Source organism: Tyto alba, unplaced genomic scaffold (genome assembly GCF_018691265.1).
Source record: "Tyto alba isolate M040663 unplaced genomic scaffold, T.alba_DEE_v4.0 Super-Scaffold_26, whole genome shotgun sequence".
Taxonomy (NCBI): Eukaryota; Metazoa; Chordata; class Aves; order Strigiformes; family Tytonidae; genus Tyto; species Tyto alba.
In genome coordinates this window covers 12778312-12799232 of record NW_024881300.1, presented here as the reverse complement: position 1 = coordinate 12799232, position 20921 = coordinate 12778312, and the positions used below count along the sequence as shown (strand labels likewise).

Below are 20921 nucleotides of genomic sequence, written 5' to 3'. Positions count from 1 at the left end.
CCCGCTGCTCCGGCCTTGGGGCCCCGCTGCTCCGGCCTTGGGGCCCCGCTGCTCCCGCCTTGGGGCCCCGCTGCTCCCGCCTTGGGGCCCCGCTGCTCCCGCCTTGGGGCCCCGCTGCTCCCGCCTTGGGGCCCCGCTGCTCCCGCCTTGGGGCCCCGCTGCTCCCGCCTTGGGGCCCCGCTGCTCCCGCCCTGGGACGGTGGCGGGGCCGGCCTGCCCGTGCTGTGATTGAGTGGCCCCCGCCCAGCCCTGACAGAAGCCCAGGGTGATGCTAAGCGCTGCCAGTTTGCCTCAGATCACATCACTGGCGTAACAGAAGTACACATCCATGTAAGAACACTGCTCACTTGTGCGTCTTCATTTTTTAGACGTGTGATGGCTTCTTGCTCTTGATTTGGCCGGGAAAAGATAGGAATGCTTCACAAAACAAATACTCATTCTTAAGCTTCTCAGGTTCGTATTTGCTCAGACACCCCTCCCACAAACAAAGATTATTTTTGTAATTAGCCTTCCAGGAAACACTTTCCAAAATATTCTCAAACAAATTTCCTCTAGTGTTTTGCATATGCATCAATGTATCACAAACAAACATATTCGCAAACATTTTTAAAAGTCTTGTGTTCATTCAGTGGAAAAGTGAATCATGTAATCAGTATTTTCTCCTTTATGGTGGGTCAAATCCAATAGTCCATACCAAATGCAACTTCCGATTTTTTTAATATATAAAACATACATATCCGTGTGTGTACGCACGGAGTTTTCTATCCTGAAAACTGTCCCAACTGGGACTACTCATATATTTGTAGGACTACAGCTTAGATTAGTATGTATATTGATATATTTACAAATTTATATCCAATACTTAGTAATTATTCTGATGAATATAAGAGTTTGTAAGTGTTACCCCTATTCTTGTTTCTGTAGCTTAGGTGGGGTTTTTTTGATATATCAGTACATTAGACTGCAGAGCGTTTGCTTTTCATATAAACTCAGCATAAAGTATCAAATGTCCAGATAACTACAAACATGTCTTTTAGCAGTGTTTGTGGGGGACAACTGGTGTTTTCAAATAGCTGTTGTTAAATGACTTTATTTCTTCATGTTCAGTAAAGAATTTCTATTATCAGGAGTATGCCAGTAGTGTAAGCTAAAGTATTCAGCAGTAGTATGCGTTGAGCTGCAGCCTCATGTCATTGATACTGAAATTAATCTGCACTAATGCTTCTGAAAATAAAGGAATTTCTTTTTCTTGTGTAGAACAACTGAGCAATCAGATTGTCTCATACTCTGTTATGCTTTATTTTAATATACTAGGATAAACTTCAGTAAAGTTCTTAAACACTTTCTAAGTGGTAAAAAAACCTCTCTGATTCCTCTTGCAAACTTTAGTCCCACCTCTTTTCATGAATGTATCACCAACGCTACATAAATACACTGTCACGTTTTTTTCTATTCAGGAAATGAAGTTATGACTATGTTCTTTAGAGTGCTGTTTTTTTGGTTTGGATTTTTTTTTTTGTGTGCGTGTGTAGGGAGTAAGCTAATTCTCTTCTGTTTTGTTTTTTGCTTTAGCTAAAAAACTAGGAATAACTGATGTGCCAGCTGAGGTGGTTACTTTTATTTCCCATGCAACACAAAACAGATTAAGAACAGTGATAGAAAAAGTAACAGTGATAACCCAGCACCGAATGGAATCGTACAAAGTAAGTGTGGAAATTAAGGTATTTTATGTTACAGAATGGTGTGGTGTGACACCATTTTTTCTTGGCACGTGGTAGGTGATTTGTGTTCATTCTGTGTGCAAAGTATGTTTTAATTACAGTTTTGTCTACCTCAACAAATAGAAAGTGGTGGTATGATAGCACTGCTTGCCGATCTGTCTTCCTCCTCTGTGATAGAATTTGTGTGTAGAATTATGTTTTCATTCTTCTGTACTGAAGTGTCTAGCATGCAGTTATCTGTTAAGCTGTTTCTGGTCATGGATTGCAACTAAGACTTGATTCTTAATGTCTCCTTTTTTGACCAAGGTATCCATTGATTGGTTCAAAATTGCTTCATCTTATAGGAATCTGTAGTAAATTTACACATCCTTGGCTGTGAGAAATACTAATATTTTACAAAAGCTACAAATTTGTCTTAAGCCACAAACTAAAGACTTAAGCTGTAAATTTTTCACTGTAATTAAATAATGGTGTTCTCTTTAAAAAGAACACTTCAAAATAAAATGCTTCTCTGATTCTATTGTTAGTGATGATATTCTTGAAGAAAATTGAAACAATTTAGATATCTTAAATGGGGGGGAAAATCTAAATAAGAATCTGTAAACCAGTTTGAAATTCAAATAAATCAAACATCATTATTTATAAATACAAAATACCTTTCTTGATAAAAGAAAGATGCTAATAGTTGTTTACGTTGACTTGTGTAAAAACAGGATGGCAATAACTGTAGTTGTGTGTTGTGTCTAAGCTATGTTTAGATTTCTTTAGTGTGTATATACATGGAATAGATTTGTCTTGTTTTTTTGCTTGTTTTATTTTGGTTTGGTTATTTGTTTTCCTTGAGTGAAAGCCTGGTCATACAACTTTGGACTGTATCTTTGCCCACCTGTTTCTCAAACCTAAGTCACAGTTGGACTAATTATATGTGGCATTTGGAAGAAAAATTATCTTTGGGATCTATGACTAGAATTGACATTACTGTGATAGTAAAACGGATTTAAAAATAAAAAAAGGCCACTATGCCTGCGTATTACCTACAGTTACATCTTTCCTTGCAATTGATGGATATATTTACTATATTGGACTAAAAGTAAAGTCTACTTGTTTCCAGTACTCTTTTGCGGCTTAGGCAGTGTTAAATCCCCCCTTCCTTTTCCCTAGGATGATGTCTGAGAAGAAAATACTTCACTTAGTCTGTGTTAAGCCAAAGATTCATTTAAAATAATATCTTAAGAGATTCTTAGGAAAAAAAATGAATGTCTCCGATTGAACTGTAGCGTTTTCACTGTCTTCTGTATATTTCTTGGTTAATGGTTTTCTTTGACTTCATAGTGTGGCAGTCAAAAAGGAACACATTAAACAGATAAATGAGATGGAAGTAATAGGGATAACTTATTTTTCTGACTGACATTCTGAGTGTTCCCTGTGCGGCTTGTGTCCTAAATTCTTACTGTATGTTGGGTACTAGGAAAGCTTGCATGCTCTTAGTTGTCATAAAGTTCTTCTATTTTAATTGTAATTACAGGCTTATTTTAAACTGAAATTTTAGCTTTAATGGTTTTATAAGGCTGCATGTTGATTATGTCTGTTAGTAGTGCAATATGAGTACAAATACAGGAATTGAAGTTTATAACCAGGCTTCCATCCTACATTTAGGATTGTTTAGTAATAAAGTTAAGTATCTTAGGGGTTTTTAATCAGTACAAATGTTGGGTTTATTTTTTTTAATTCTTTGGTATCTCTGGTGCTGATAAATCAATCCTTGTTTTTTACGAGTTGCTTAGATATTAATTAAATAATCAGATTCTAACTGCATTATTAACCATATGCTGGCTTAATTCCCCTGAGATTTAAAAAAAAAAAAAAAGGCAAATTTTTTTTTAGTCTCAGTACAATGGAGGGATTTTAATGTATAACACCTGTAGTCATCTTTAAATACATAGTACAGATTAAAATGCATGCTTTGTAAAACACTGTTCTTATTTTACAGGATGATGAATGGTACGAACAAGCTACAGATGTTCGATCACAGTTAAAGTTTTTTGAACAGTTGGAGCGTTTAGAAAAGCAAAGGAAAGATGAACAAGAAAGGGAGATCTTGCTAAAGGCTGCCAAGGTATCTCTTTTACTCTGTTTTTTTTTAAACTACTTAACAATTCATAGTCTTCAAACAATTATTTAATGTCACTAAGTCTGATTCATAAACACATTTTGTTTAACAAAAAAATGGTGGTGTTTTGATATCACACCTTTAATTCATTAAATCATACTACCTTATCTATGATGACACCAAACCTACCTGACTGGAATGCTGCTGCATTTTCAAAATACGGCTCTGAGTTTGATGAGTTCTTGGGAATATAAGAGACAATGGTTAACATTTTCAAAATAACTCGGTGAAATAATTTTCACAATTGCCTTTGAAATTTAACAGATGCCAAGGTTTCTGTGCCATTTGAAAATCATAGTCTATGCTTCTGGTATTTAAACACAATTCAGTAAATTGTTACAGATTTTTTTTTTTGAGGCTTTTTTTACTACTTGAGTTTCTAGACTTTTTTTTTTTTTTAATAAAAACCAGTTTTGTTCATTTGTTTAATTTAAATACAGTGTGTCCCAGTTGGTGTTCCGGTCACCTCTATATAACTGCATTTATTAATTGATTCATACCTGTCTTCAGTTAACTATTAGTTCTATTAGTTCTTCTGGACACGTTCCTTCGTAACTTTAATTCCAAAGACTGAATTTTCATGCATGCAATAGAACCAACTAAGACATATTGTTTCAAGAGCATAGGGGTACAGATAAACTCAACTCTCAGTTGTAACACTGAGCCTGATTTTGTGCCATTGATGTTCACAAATTGAGATATTTTTTTTTTAAATCTACCTTTCCTTATTTTGGAAATTTGTTTCTTAATTTGCCTACCTTAATCTGTCCTGTTTTCACTCTTAATTTATAATTGTTCATATTGTTAAATATTCCACAAATTTCCACATAACATATGTACTCTTTAATTGTTTAGATGAAAACAGATTTACTGTTTTCGTTCCAAATGTTTATTTCTAAAAAATAAATAAATGCTTTATTTTAAATCCTGTTTTCTCCGTTCAGTGAATACATCTTGATGAATCCTGGTTTCTTTTATTTGTGTCCTGCTGCTTGCGTGTTATGTTGCTTGGGTTTTTTGGATTTGGGTTGGTTGGTTGGTTTGGGACATTGAGGAAAATACAGTAGATTTTAGTCCTTAGTTCAAAAACGTTTCCCTGATGGCCCAAAGCCTTATGCAGGCTGATCTGAGGTTGAGTTAGATGACTTCCTGTTGTCCCTTCCAACCTGAATTACTTCATGATTCAATGTTCTTTTTTTTGGGGGAAGGGTGTGTGGGTTTGTTTTAGTCTTGAATAATATAACCTCCTGTGAATTTAAAATTTAGGAAGCAAATATGTGATGAACGAGTTTGATTCCTATAGATTACAGAAAATAAAGAATTCTACAACAAACAAATATTTATATATATAAAAAGAGAGTACTTGATTTGAAGAAATTATCTTAATGAAAATAATGAATGTATAAATCACCTTCATAACCAGAAAGTAATAGGAGATAGCTTGGCCTAAATACGTGGTATACTAGAAAAATATATGATGGCAATAAAAAACCAAAACCCAAACCACAAAGTAGTCATGGAATAGCAGTGCTGATTTATCAGTATTAATGTTTAGAATGAGAAGTTGAAGATACTGTGAGCCTTTTATGAGGTGCTTATTCAGTGTTGTGATTTCAGTGTAAATGCTAATTTGGAACTGAACTTAAATTGATCTTGTCTTTGTGAAATGTTCAGCTGGCTCTCAACCATTCTGTTTCAATGGATTGATGACCTATTGCAGGACTTAGGTAGGACATAGTTTGGCAAAATACGGTCATGTATACAACTTGTTATTGTAAACAGTAGTTTGTTCATGATTTTCTGAGAATCAAAGATGCTGCTCAAACGCAAGACCACCTGTACAGTAACAGTGATAACTGTTGAGGTCTTTCTCCTGAATTCCTATGTAGTAATTCCTTACCCAGGATTTAGTTTTTTCTGGTCTTTTTGAACTTGCCTAGTTGTCTAAGGAGATCTAAGTCTTTGTGGAAATGATGCAGTAATTGTAATGACACAGTTATTAAATGGACCCAGTTAAAATCTGCCTTGTCTGCCCTGATAAATAGTGATAAAAATCAGTAACCATTCCATGTCTGTTTGTGGCCTTCCAATGGATATTTGTGTCCGCAAAGAGGGGGTAGTGATTAAACTGGCTTTGGAAAGTGAAATACCTTGTATGCAAAGACGTTGTTTCCCCAATCTTGGCATCTTTGTCACCTTGACAATGTTGTGTCTTTAAAGATTAAAAAACTTGGGATTTTAAAATGATATTTCTGTTTCTTCCTTTTTTCCTATAGATTCTTAAATCTAAAAATAAAAATTTTTTTTCTTTTTTTTTATAATTGGAGCTTCTTAATATCCCTTTTAGATCAACAGAGTGATCTTTTATCTTGTACATGTTTTGACATGTTATTTTGCAATATGTTTTTAAAGTTACTCAGCAGAATAATTTTAGGAAAAGTTTCAAAAACGCCTGCTAATGGTACCTCATTAATTGTCTAGTATGGAAGAGTGTAAACAGATTTAACTTGCACAGTGAAAATTCTTTTAAAATTGCTTAAACTCTGGAGCCTTATTAACAGCCAAATTCCAGGTTTTGACAAAGAATGAGATAATGAAGGAAATGTTTTTGGCGTTGGAGTGTGGATGGCATTAAACAATCAACTTACCAACAAAATAATCAATTGAAAAGGTGATGAAAAATGAAGGAATATATTGAAATGAAAGGGGAGTCATTACGAGTCTTTGGGAAACCTTGAAACTGATTTTGTAATTTCGCTTTAAAATTCAGTAAGGGATAAGAAAGATATATAAATGTTGGTCAAAGAAAGTGTCAAGTTTGCAGGTGTTTGTTGTTTCGGGTAGCGAGTTGGTTTCTTTAGGAGGAAAAAAAGAAAATATTTGACACTAGTGTTCTGATTGATCTGCAACCACAATTTTAGTTGTTAGAGTAGGATGTGATTGCAGAATTTGTAACCACCCAGATGGAGTTGGTTTTGCTTCAGGAAATGTTTTTGGGAGAATGAGAGATAAATCAGGTGGGGAGATAGAAGAAAAAAATGTTAGGTTTCAAAAAATATTTTACATTTTTGACATTCTGAGAAAAGTCACTCTCCAAGTTAAAAATAATTGTGAAGCTGCAAGAGTATCTTTAAAGCAAAATAGCAATATTATCCTGCTTATTAAATGAGATAATACTACAAAATCTGACTTTCCATGCTTGAGAAATACTTGAGAAATAGAAACTTCATACCAGAATCTTAGAATGATGACTGATTTTCACATTCCAATGAGATGTTTTGGGCGAAGATAAACTTGACAGGAAAGGAAAAATCATACAGTATACTATGATAGCAATGCAACCTACAGTTTCTTTTTCATTAAAAGTGTAAAAATTGAAAACAACACTATACTGTTTTAGGAGCTATCACAATCTCCTGTACCTCAAGGATTTCTGCATCATGTTCCACAGTGTATGCATACCAACCTAGAATGCGTGGCCCAAAGGATTTATCTAATTTAGTTCCTAGTAATTCTTTTTATAATAGAAGTGTTTAAAGACATAATGATCCCCAAACCTGTGAGATCCAGTCACCTCCTGCTGCTGGAACAGCTCCTGTTTCAAACATCCAGATAATATGAGGTCTCCAATATAGAAACTGTACAGGGAGAGAGTACAGCAGCCTTGCTTCTCATTACTTTTGGTGTATCTTCCTGGTACCTAATATAGAGTAAAATAAAAATGGCACAAGGAGGGGCTACCTTCTATATGAATACCTATGTAGAATGCAATCTCTTTAAAGGAAATATTATGGAGAGTCAGCTCTTTGCCCTTGTTTGTTTCCCCAGTAAGAACCCCCTGGCTGTTGTTTCCACATGTGTGCAGAAGCAGAGCTCTTTTGAATCTGTCTTTGGTGACTGGTATGGGAAGTTGCAAGAAGAGCTAAAGAAAGTCTTAAGACTACAGAAAGGTCAAAAGCCAGACTAAAATCACTTGAGGAATTTATCTTTACATTTGACATGGTGTGTGTTGTGTGGACTTTCTCAAAAACAAAAAAGCAAACCCAACCAAAAATAAAACAAAACAAAACAAAACAAAGCAAAACAAAAAAAAAAAACACCCACAAAAAAAAAAACAACAAAGCACAGGCCTCGATGTAGTAAAAGATGCGTTCCTTACTGCTTTCATAGCAATTTCCAAAACTTGGAAAATGCAGGTTGAGTAATGCAGTTTGAGTATGTCAAATTGAATGAGGTTCTGATTCTAGGCTAATAATGGAAATATTTCTGGCAGCAGGAGGAATAGGAGTTTAATTGATAATTTTGGGTTTGATTTTATTTCTGAACTATTTTTTGAAGAGAGCGGTGGTTTCTGCAATAAAGAGATGCAGCTTGGGGTTGTCCTTGTTTTCAGAAAATCAGTGAATAATACTTCTATGATTATAATAAAGTGGATCATGTTAAAATTCCTGTGTTAATTCATCTGCTCAAACTGGCTAAATGCATGTTTATTATCAAATTAATTTCAAAAATTAATTTCCATATATACATTCTATTAGTCTATTATTTTGAGTGTTCTGCATTAGTAGCACAAGCCTGTCAAGTTTAGGGGTTTTAAATACGGCTATCACAAGAGTAAAATCTCTTCTTCAAAAATAATTACTTAAGTAAATGGAAAATTATGTTTAGTGTTGTTTGCACAGTTAATTAGTATTTATGGATGATAGTGATTTTTATAGTACTGTAGGCTGAAGGGCTTTTTTATTGGAGAGAGATCATTGAAATTTGGCAGTGCAGATTTCCTTACACACACGTTCTGTGATTACTTGAAGAGGTTAGCTCTTTAAGCCAGAGATGAGTTCAGTTGTCACACCAATTTAATCCTTTCCCTCTCTTCTGAGAGTACAGTGGATGTAATGCAGCTTTCTGTGAGATGAAGCAGTCTCTGAACGGAAACTTATAACTCACTTCTGATGAGAGGAGAGCAGAGACAATTATTATGTTGGGATAATTTTCTGAACTTTTTGGAAATTTGCTACCTCAATTTTAATCATTTTAAAATAGTGGTGTTTTTTTTTTTTTTAGACATGTACTCTTGCATTCCACCTCACAGTGGTCATAGCTCTGAATAGGGTTTTACCCTCAGCTATGCTGCTTTTAACTTTCACTTTTTATTAACAAAGCTAATGTGAAAGCAAAGTGTTTCATGTTGCCAATTTAATTTCTTTAATTAAAAGTGAAAGTTATAAGCTGGTACAGCCGTGGGTGAAGTTCTAATATCATCAATGGGGAAAAATAGGTTTAAAATTGAAACTGTTGGCACAGCAGTGGCTTTCAATAGTACAGCACCTGCAGTTGTGACTCTTAACTTTATTTAATGAAAAAAGATTCATTTGAATCATTAAAGACTCCCAGTGTATGTATTGGGAAGGGGGAGTAGAGCTGTAAGTGCCTTAACTGGGATCAGATGTTGCTAAACACAGGAGACTTATTTAGGAGGAGAGACCCTGTGAGACATTTTCTCACACAGGTTTAACAAGTTAAGACTTCAAAAATATTATAAATCTAATAGAAAACTTTTTTTTTTTGTTAGTGGGACAAAATGTAACAGTGGTGCAGCTTTGACATTACAAATTACAACAAAATACTGAATAATCATCATAGTTAAATAAATCAGGACTGTTAGTCTGCCCATCTGCATAGACACACAGAGTATCCTTCAATGTTAAAAATAATTGTTGCATATATTTAAGTATTACATGAGCTACAGATATGCTAATTATTTAAAAAATACTGTTGCTTTCTAATTTAAGACAACTCTATGAAATACAAAATCCCCTTCTTAAAACTATGTTGTTAAATGTGTAAATTAGATGTCTGTTTTTGTGGCATTCTTCCTTAATACAAGCAGGGGAAAAAGCTGAGGTTTGGAACATTAGGGAGTTCGGTAACATGTAAATGAAACCCCATATTTGGTTTTGAACAACCCCATAACGTGGTTTGAATACACATTTAACATATGCTGCTTTTCATACTTTGAAAGTCTAATATTGCCATAGACCTAATGTGATCTGTGCAGTTTTCAGATAAATAAGATAGCAAGTTCTCTAACACAAAGCACTTTTATTCCTAACAATTAAAATATCAGACTGTCTGGTCTAATACAAGTAGCTTGTGTTTGGGAGAAATGTTAACAGGCCTGGTTTGGTGAATAAGTTCTCAGTAGGAGACAGCATTTAATGTATTTAAAAGTATGTTATCTGATCAGGATCAGTCCTAAGTTTCTGTAAAATTACGATGGGAAGCTAGCTTGCTTCTAAAGGTGTTTATTCATCAACATGAAATTATATTATATAAACCCAGCTTGCTTTATTTATGGATCTAGACGTGAAAAATAGAGAGGGGAAGGGAAAAGAGTTGTGATAAACTTGAAAACATTTGAGTTGGGGCATTCTGTGATTGGTGGGCATTTCTGAAGCTTTAGAGGAAAGAGGCATTAATGCATTAAAAGATTTTGGAAAAACATGTTTCACAAAACAGGTGAGATGCAGCATATTAAGATTTGAATGTTAGAGAGAAAGGAGAAAGGAAGACAAAACTAAAAATATGAGATGACTTCAAAGAAAAAATTTAAGCGGGAATTAAAAAAGACTAGGAGTGATTAGTAGCTTGACAAAAGTAAGTGTAAAATATAAAAATAGTTGGTAAGTAAAAATGGTGACATACAGACAAGCACTAAAAGAGCTGAGCAGCAGCAATATTGTTCAGACTCTTCAGAGGAAGGAAAAGATGTTCACATGTGGAATGGAGTGTAAAGAGAAGCCAGTGACATTTTTAAAGCTTATCTAGGCACCTCTGTTGTGTTTGACATTTTCGTTTTACTTACATTTGATTTAATGTAAGTTGCATCGGTGAAGAATTATTAAAGTAGTCCATGTTTATACTTTTCCTTTAACCCAGTTTAGCTTGCATATGATGATGATTTTATTTTTGAAGCTACTGATTTGCAAACCGACATGGTAGTCAGAAGGAAGGTATTTTAGTCTTAGCAATCTGTTAAAAAAAAAAAAATCTATTAAAATTTACCTGAACACAGAAAGAATCAGAAAATGACAGGTAAATTCCTTACTTTTTCACTGTTACTTACACCAGTAATGACACATCCAGTGTAAAGTTGGAATTCTACTTGTTTGAAAGAAAAACTAGCCTGAGCTCTTTGACAGGGCCACGTGGTGTGAGTTCAAGGAATAACCAGAGACTTGTTACCTTATCCTAAATGTAAAAGTAGTTCTACTGCTACCTTCAATTTGGGTTTATATATCTAACATCACCTGGTATTTTAAATCCTGCTTACTGAAAACAAATCCTGTATTTACTATCAGTCAGAAGTACCTGTTTTCACTTCTGGATTAATTTTTATTATTTATTTATTGTGAATGAGCTGGAGTTTTACACAAAGTAGATAATCTGCTTTTTTTTTGCCTGCTTTTGTAGTCTGCTTTTCTATATTATCCTGAACTCCAGATCTACTTCTATTTGGTCAGTTTCTGAAAAAAAAAAGCCCCAACTTTTAAATGTGTTATTTTTTTTTTAATCTGTAACACTTTCAGAGTTTTTCCTTTGCTTATGGAGTCCAGAAAATTGCAATGTTACTCTTCATCTATTGCTTTAATTTTTCTTACAGTGTCCCCAAACACAATGTAGATCTGGTGTGTTTTCCAGGATTCTATCACTTTCTTGTAGAAACTTCGAAACAATATTAGAAGTCTCAGCTTGATTCTCCCAGGATATTCTGCTTCCTCCTTCAGCTGAAGTGCTTTTAACTTGTACTTTGCATTTGGCAAATGATTCAGCTTCATACAGTAGTAGAACAACACTTTGTACTGCTTTCACTGTGAGACTCAGAAGGCAATAGAAATTCATTGTACGTTTATAAATTTATCATCAAAACCCACGAGAAGGCTAACTATGATTTTTCCATACAACGTACTGGAGAAACTGAGGCACACAATGATTGATCTGTCATCACAAAATGACAGAGCAAGGACATAATTTAGCTCAGCTCATAAATACTTACCTAAGTCCATCTCCTAGAGAAACAACTCATTGAATGTATTTGGTTTTTAACCCAATAGGTATACATGTAATCAAGTTCTTAGTAATTGCTCTACTGAATAGAGTCCCTGCTCTCTGTCAGATCCATATATTTCATGAAATGCCTTTTTGTTCTTTAAACATTAACTAGACTAGATTACCTACATTTTATTTTTTATCTGGCTACAGCAGTTAGGAGGAATCACAGTCTACGTTAAGTTGGAGTTTCTTTCTTGGTTGGCACAACTACAACATGGGAGTCTAATTTGGTCATTAGTGATCTACAGATTTTAGTTTCTCATTACTTTACTCCAGACACTATCCTGTCAAACTACCTTTTATGCCAGCAGGCACAAAATCACTAGTAGGTGGTGTCGGAAGATGAAACTAAAGTGCACAGTGGAAGAGTCATGCGCATCTTCTAAAAATCTCGTTATTGTTTAATTTGACCATGCTTTGTCATCACTGTGTTTTATATGTGCTGTATTAGCTGAAAAAATAATTCCAGTTTTGAAACAAAAAATTTATAGAGAATTCAGTGTCATTGGTGCTCTGTTAGGCAAATCATAGTCAAGGCTTTCTCCAGGTATATCAACAAAATTGTATGTCCCTTAACACTTAAAACCAATCTCATTTTGTTTCCTTCATGGAATCTGAGCATATGTAAGTTTGCATGCTAATCTTTCAAGTTTAAGGTCTGTTTTCAGAACAGAAAGAAGCAGAGAAAGATAGATAGGAGAGGGCATAGTTATTCCTTTAGGAGCTGTGTAAATGGTGTAATTTTAAATGTTAAAGATACATATAAATAAACCAATTACATCTTTCAGGTGTCAAGAACAACAGTTTTCCATTGATGTCGCAGGTTTTATTGCAGGTTCTTACAACTTTTAATGCAACCTTTTCTGGATACTGACCAATCATGCAATTAAAAGTATAATGCGTATATTATCTACCTCTCGAATTTTGAATTCCATCAATTTGGGTATGCTTAGCGAGCATAAATAAGAATTTAATAGTTTTAACATGTGGTTGTAAAATGGTCTGTATCTGAAGAAATATACTGTTATACATTGTTCTAGTTGAACAGTTATTATTAATGGGTTTTTAGAAGTATTGTTCCTGGTTTTGAAGGAAAATACACAAGTTACCATTTGGCAATATTCCTCCATTTTTAAAAATTACGATGTTAATATTATTAATAGTGCATGAATGAGTTTAACCTATGTGTGTATTTGTGCTGTACTCAAAGTAAGCTCATACAGATAGTAACGTCTTTATTATGAAGATTTACTGTTTGGGAGGGTGACGTTACAACTGTTTCCTCCACATTCTCTACCAACAGCTGAATAAAAGCTTAGTTGGAAACAGTAAATTATTTTAAAATAAATGACTGTAAGAAGTTGAAATTTAAAAGTTCATATAGTGGAAAGGCTGTCACTTCTGCTCTCAGATGCTTGAATTTGTTTGTATTAAATAACTGAAATCTGAACCTGTATGGAAACTTTAACATTGACAAGAACATGATATTTTTAAAAAATTTAAATCTAGAGTAGATCTTATTTACAACTGAATATTTAACAGTCTTTTGGCTGAGGCCTAGGGGTTTGAAATTGCACTTCTATGAATTTAAGTATCCCATCTTTGACACCTTGTATCTTGTTCCCCTTTCTTTGCTATTTTTTAACTTACTGCAACAGATGAGGGGTTCTTAAACCATCTGTTAACCTTTTTTCCCCATTTTTTCACATGTAGAGTCGCTCAAGGCAAGAAGACCCAGAGCAAGCTAGACTGAAACAAAAAGCAAAGGAGGTAAGCAGAGCTAGAGATCATTACACTTGACATTTCAAGGCTTGAACATATTAATTTTTTATGCCTTGCTACTTGTATATCGTTAATAAAAATCTGACTAAAAACTTTTTAGGATGTATTTGTTGCTTTGCCTTTGATCTTAATGTTTGCAAACTAATACATTAATACATGTGAAGCCTAAGGAGATTTTATAAGAGAATATTTCCATACATTACATTTTCATTTCCATTTTAGGTAGCTGTAGCTTTTGTTGGGTTGTTGATGACAGCAGCACTAGATTTTGGTGGAAAATATATGCCTTTGTCTTTTCTGTAAAATGGTACTTTCTTAGAAATGTGCTACTTAACAATTTTGTTCTCGTAACAGTCTTTCAAGTAATGTAATTGCCAGTCATTTTCTCTACGGTGTGGTTCAGTGGACTATTTACTCATCAGTCTAAACTACAATAATCTAAAAATTATCAAATAATTTCAGATGAAGTTTTGATATGTTATTCTAAGAGTAATAATTTGTGAACTACTGAGTATCTTAATTTACTGTAAATGAGAGTGGCTGTCCTTTGCTTAAGGCATCTCATACCTTAGGATTGGGTTATAACTTAAATCAATTAGCCTAAAATATCAGTTGAAAAATCATTCCTATTTTTTAAAAATTAGTGAAATCATTTGCAGCAAACTGATGCTGTTTTTTTAGCCAACTTCTTTGAATATATGCATTAGAAGGTAATAATTATACATTAGAAAGTAATATATACAGAAAAACGCATATAACAAATTCTTTTGTATTAACCTGTTCTTCCTGTTCAGTTTCCCTGTTGGCAGTATTCTGGAGTTCCGTTAACTGTACAGATTTTATATATGTGACAGTCAAAAAAAACGAAGTACATGGTTGAGTTGTATTTGTCTTTTTTTCATGATGTGATTATGTAGTAAGATTTGCTGAAATGAGTTCTTGTAAACATTAGACCATGCTTTAGTGTTTCCAGAGTTGGATTTGTCAAGCAAGTATTCAAATGAAATAGAGTAATCAAGTTATTTGGCAGGAAAAGACACGGGATTTTAATACTACTTGAGTTTAGTATGTAGTCACTGTATGCAAAAGAATCAGATTTGTGAAAATAATTGATGGCAGGCAAAACTTGCTGTTGAGCTGAGAACTAAAACGACCACGCTGCTGGAAGTGAAAGCAAGCTAGAAATAAATCCATTTCTTGCTGCCACAGGATTTGCATTCATTGTAATTCTATTTTGGTCATTGGAAACTTGAGGAAGCAAAAGTAAACAACAGGGCTAGTAAAAACACATTTTCTGGTAGTCAGAGTGAAATAGTGGTTCTCTTCCTAGCTGTGATAGAAGTCTTGCACTGTAGCGAGTGTTGTTGCTTTTGATGTAGCTGCAGGAGTACTTCTCCCTTGGATGAAAATCCGAGTTGTCCGTATAAGCTGTGTTTCTTACCCACTAGAGGGAGTGATGCTGTGCTGACATGCGAATAAAAGAAGGTGTATAAAATGTATTCTGAGTAATGGTAATAGTGGTATTAGTGAAGAGGTAGCAAGTATTTTGGTAGTAACCTAATTAAAAATGCTTAGATCAAACTGGTATGTGATTTTAAAGTAGTGGTGTTCCTGGATATGATAACACGTTTGAGTAAATGCAGAATGAATGCTAGGTTTTCTGTTTGAGTGCTGCACCCTATTCTTTTGTACATTAGCCCTGCCTTTTTTCCCACCCTTCTAATGAAAGTGTGTAATTTGCTGGCACCATGCCTCTCTCTGAAGTTGAATTTCATTCTACATATTTGAAACCATAAGAAATCTAAGCATGTCTCTGTTTTTAGTAATTAGGGTTCTAAAGCTCTTTCTTCAACTAGTTTAGAGACTTTCACCTAAAATATACAAATATATTTAATAAAAACATATTCTTTTGCATTAACTTTTCCAAAGGGAAGCAGGGGAGTGGGACTGGCAAGATTTTGTTTCAATATTGTTCGTATTTTCTTCTGCATGGGATACTGAATATATGCCGATGTCTCAAATTTTATTGGCACTGCCAAAATAAAAAATAACTGATTTTGTAGTATAAAAAGTCAATTAGGTAAAGTGTCTCTGGCATGGCTTTGTTGTTTGAAATTAAAAGTTTTGAATCAACTCCTACAAAAATGTAAAGATTTTCCTGCCAACTATGCTACTTTTAAATGTGCGTATGACCCATAATTGAGAGAGAAATTGGATTTCTTCCAAGTTTTGTATAAGCTGATGAACATAATACTGTCAGTTTTGATAATAAGCTGTATTTGAAGCTGTGTTTCCATGATTTCCATGTCTTGAATATTGCCTGAAGACTTCTGTTGCTCAGGTATTATTCTGGCCCATAGACTAGTGGCTACTAGGTAATGTTTTAAAAAGCATAAAGAGGGCATCCAAGAAACCTGCAGCGTTTTTAGCTTGTGCTACTTGTTTAATGATATGATTGTCAGATACTTTGTTGTTTCATATCAGCAAAGCAGCTGATAATTTCATTGTTTTGTTCTGGAAATGGATCATCTTTCAGACTTTGAAGTGTGCCAGTGTTTGAACAGTGACACTACTGCATTCCTTCTGCTAACCAGGCAGTCTGGAATGGTCCTATTCAAAACTGTGTGTGATCAATAATATATCCTGGTTCCTTGCCAGATAGAAATGGGTGAATATCTAAAACAAATGTAGCCAATATGTGAAGTCTGATAAAGAGAATATAGCCCAAGATATTGACAGAAGTCAGAGGGATAACATGAAGTACCAAAAGAAGTAACTTAAAGTCTTTTAAATCTTTAAGAAAAAACTTTGTGAAACATTGAAAGAACTCTAGAAAACGTTGTCTTGGAATGCAAAATAAAGGTACCAACACAAGGCTAATAGGATGAAGAGGAAAGAAAGAAGGCAAGCAAAGGGTATTTGTTCCAAAACATTCTCCTTTATGGATATTTTGGAGTCTTTCATTCTGTAACGCTCTGCTTTTCTTCCTAATTTTAAAAGAAAAAAAATTCTTTCAATTTCTTTTACAGAACTTCTGCCACTAAGAAGTCCCATTCTTGCTTATTGATGTCATCAAGAAAATGTACAGGGAGATCATTGTGTCCTTTGAACACATTTAAAAATTAATTTGGGAAGGTGAAGATTATTTTGTTTTGTTCAATAACTCCGTCTTACTCCATTTATTAGCTAGCCTTCAAACCACTCTGCATATTGTTTAAACCAAACTGGCATAAATCAAGTTTAAATTGCTTGAAATACTTACCAAAACAAACAGAAGGTCCATCTACATATGGTCTTATTGCAGAGACTAGACATAACAGTCAGGTTTCATTCATACACAGACTAGCACTGTTTTAGTTAAGTCAGTGCAAACCCACTCTTCTTTCAGTTTGATTGACTTATTTTGCTTTAGCATTAACCTGTTTCCAATGGACTTGAGTGAAAGTGGTAGGAGAATATGCCTGTGGGGGTTTATATTGCTTAAAACTCTCCGTTTACTTTCACACTTTTAAATTGGTGCAGCTTTTTGTCAGTGGACATTATATGATTGTGTTAATGGTAAACCTTTTTAATAAACTAGTGAAAAATACTTTCTATTGAGACTATTTCAAGGAAAAATGCTTTTCAGCTGTTACTGGCTACATTGTTTTGTATCAAATTCTGAAATGTTTGACTCTCAGTAGAACTTAATGTGAGAAATAGCATAATTTTTGAGCAGTGTCTACTTCATATTGCATGATAAAAACTTTAAAATCAAGTTTTATAGAATACATTGATTTATGTAGTCTGTTGGAAGCATGGAAAGTCACAAATATAACAAAGAAATTGTGAGTTCTCTAATTTCCATTAAAAGGGTTCAGTAAATAGGACATTAAACAGACCATATAACTGATAGCAGGAATAGATCAAGATTAGGAATAATTGAGTCAACACCTAGTAGTTAATAATAGAAATTATTTAAAAGAAAGGCAGAGAAGGTAAGATCCTAAACACACTTTCTGTCATGGATATTTTTCTACATATTCAGTGTCTGTTGGCTAAAAATCTTTTAATTTAAAAGTCAAGTAGCTGAGTTTGATCCTGAAAGATTAACTTGCTTAAAATCTTCATGTCATCACCAACCAAGAATATTGCATAATAATAAAAACTTAAACCAGACACTGTAAATGTCTGGGCATGTATCCAGGACCTAGATCAGTTTAGATAACACTCAATTGAATCTATTCTCAGATGTACTCGTTAACCATGCAAGTGAAATCTCAGACCTGTTGGTATTCATAATAGCAGCTTTACTGATTTCAAGGGAAGTCAGAAGACAGCCCTTTACATACCTTTGTCAGCACAGATAGCCCATCGTTCTAGGATTGGATAAAGTCCTTTAGCAGTGATATGTATTTAAGCAGGTTACTGTTGTGTCTGTTACACTGGCTAGGAGCTTTGGGACTACCCAGTTCTTGCATAAGCAGATGAGGGGCAGGTTTTTTCCATTCTCCCAGAAGGACTTGTATCCACTGCAGCATTGTGATAACCACTCTGCTCAGGTACTGTCATCCCCCATGTCTGCAGTATCTTCTGTGACAAGAGCCATACTCGGCTAAGTTTTAGATTTTGAACTGTATACTTTTATGAGTTATATGCACAAAAATATCTGGACTTTTAGCAGATAGAGTTCTATAAGAAGCCATAGGATCCTTCTCAGTAATTAAATACGTGCATCATATGATGTGTATGTTATGTGGCTCTAAAATTATATTAGAAATTTTAAATCCTACATAAAAAGGTAACTTGTCTTAGTAGAATTACTGAAACTCCAGTACCATGTATTTAACAATTACATTATGAAAACAATTTTACTCCAAGTAATTCCTTGTCACCACATTAATATTTATTTATCAACTCAGTAGGGATGGTTTCTCTTAAAATATTTAAGTAATAGTTTACTGCAGTTATCCCTGCTTTTCATAAGGTGTTACTGAAAGAGCAAAGCAAATGAAAAGTGTTTTGTTTTAAGTTCATTTATTCACCTTTTTAGCAAAACCTAAGTTCTTAAAGATTGTACTAGTAATGCAGTATCTCTCACAATGAGAAGCCTGAAGAAGTTTTCTATTTCATCATACCTGACATAAAAATATTGATTCAGAAGCAACAATCTTCTCTTAAAAAGGTTTCTTATAAAACATTCCACTGAGAAATGGAACACTTGGCCAGAAATAACTTTAAATTAAATTTCCACTTAGCTTTCTAACCCATCCGAGGGTCAGTAGGTGAAAAGAAGGAAAAGCTAGGAATATGATACCTGGAGTAATGATAATTACTTTATGAGTTGATTATGAACTCCTGGGAAGGACACGAGAAGAATGGTATTATATTTGCATAGGAAGAAACAAGAAGATCTATAATCAGTAAGAAATCTATTGCGTTGGAATCTCAGTGTGTAGATCTTCAAAATTTCATGTTAGTTTTAAAGACAGTGGGTTTTGCCAAATAATTTTGTTTCCAAGGATAAGGTACTACCCTGCCATGAATTCTTCAAGTCCTGAAGAACTTCAGGTAATAGTAGTCTTACTATTCAGCAGAACCTTTTGTATATGTCTTTGTAAAATGGAAGACCATGACACTTTCAACCTGTTTTCCTGTTCTTATAGCAGAAGTGATGGCAGTTGTTTGGTGGAAGATGAAATGTGGCATTAATCTTGCTGAACAGAGTCAGAAAACTGGGTAATTGGCGGGAAAATGCCAGGGGATCAAAGGAATGGTCATAATATTTTCCAACTGACTCAAATTCTTTAATTCCTGCTTAGGTAAAATGTATATTAATTAGAGTTGAGTCAAGGTCTAGAGTATTTTTTTGTCTTTTTTCTAACCAAAGCTTGACCCAAGATTACCTCATTAGTCACTTAGAAATCTAAATTAAATCCAATCCTGTCCAACGTGATAATTTCCTTCTGCAAAGTCATTTTGGTGGGATTCCATAGTGATGCATGATTTTAGTGTACATACACCACCTAGCTCTTGTTTAGCTAACATGAATGCTTATTTTTTGTGACTGATTATAATTTGTTTTTAGCATTCTAAAAGCAAATGCTGTTTTACTGATATATGGGCTAAATACATGGCCTTTCTTAAGTAGCAAACTATTTTTATACTTGGCATGTCTTTATAATAAAAAGTAAAACCACTCTTTTTATGTTTGTTTATAATTCCTATCTAGAAAACAAATTTTTAGAACTTCGTTTAGTCCCTCACTAGTTACATACAAATTTGAATGCATTGTGTGAGAAGGACCATTAACATCGTATCAATGTGTTGTGCTACCTCACAAAGACCCATGTCAGATTTGTGAGTCTTTGTATGTGGGATGTTTATAAGCACAGATAAATGAGGTTGCATACCTTGGAGAATAGGGGCCAATGCTAAACAACATGGGACAGGTGAGTATGACAAAAGAACAAAAAAGCAATCTGTCTACTCAGAGTCAAACATGTTCGTTGTTTAGCTGATGCCTCAGTGAGTCTCGATAAGGTATTTGAAAGATAGCAGCCTTCAGATTAACACAGCAGCAGCAAAATTTCCTTTAGCTTTTGTATGACAAATGTCTTTGTACTGATGCAATCTGCTATTTGAGACATTGGCAGCTCTGAATCCACGTGAAATATAGTAATTAATTGTCTTACCTTGCTACCAGAAGGTTCCCATGTGGCAGTCTGAGAACTTGGGGACATAAACAAGTAAGAGTTGTATACATTTGTAAAATTTGGCTTTTCTTTTTGGGATTCTTACTTGTTTTCTTACCTTTCCCAAAAAAATTTTAAGTAACTGTGTACTCTAATTTCAAAACAAAACTAGTGAGGAAGACTCAAGCCTCATTTTCAGATGAGAGTTTAGCTCTGTTATGAAATATATTTGGTTTGTGTTTAAATACTTCCAGAAGAGGAATACCTGTTACAAATAATGCTCTACCTAACGGATGTAATTTTTTTAAAAAGCTGAAAAAGAGGCAGGGGAGGAGAAATCTTTCTCTGTTTCCCTGTTATTTACATTGTCTTCCAGAGTGTGTACACACTGATGGAGTCCTGCCTTAAAAAAGATTGTTGTAACAAGAAGTTTCTCGTTATAAAGCAACAGGACTACTTAAA

The 20921-nt window shown here is 34.2% G+C and overlaps 1 protein-coding gene across 1 annotated transcript in view; it reads left to right on the top strand.

Moving 5' to 3' along the window:
• Positions 1–20921, top strand: part of LOC116960240 (transcription initiation factor TFIID subunit 4-like) — a 148933-nt gene that overhangs the window by 63576 nt on the left and 64436 nt on the right. The window contains exons 11-13 of the mRNA XM_042797413.1: positions 1573–1703; positions 3712–3837; positions 13717–13773. Of these exons, the coding sequence (XP_042653347.1) occupies positions 1573–1703; positions 3712–3837; positions 13717–13773 (314 nt within the window). The remainder of the gene's footprint in view (positions 1–1572; positions 1704–3711; positions 3838–13716; positions 13774–20921) is intronic.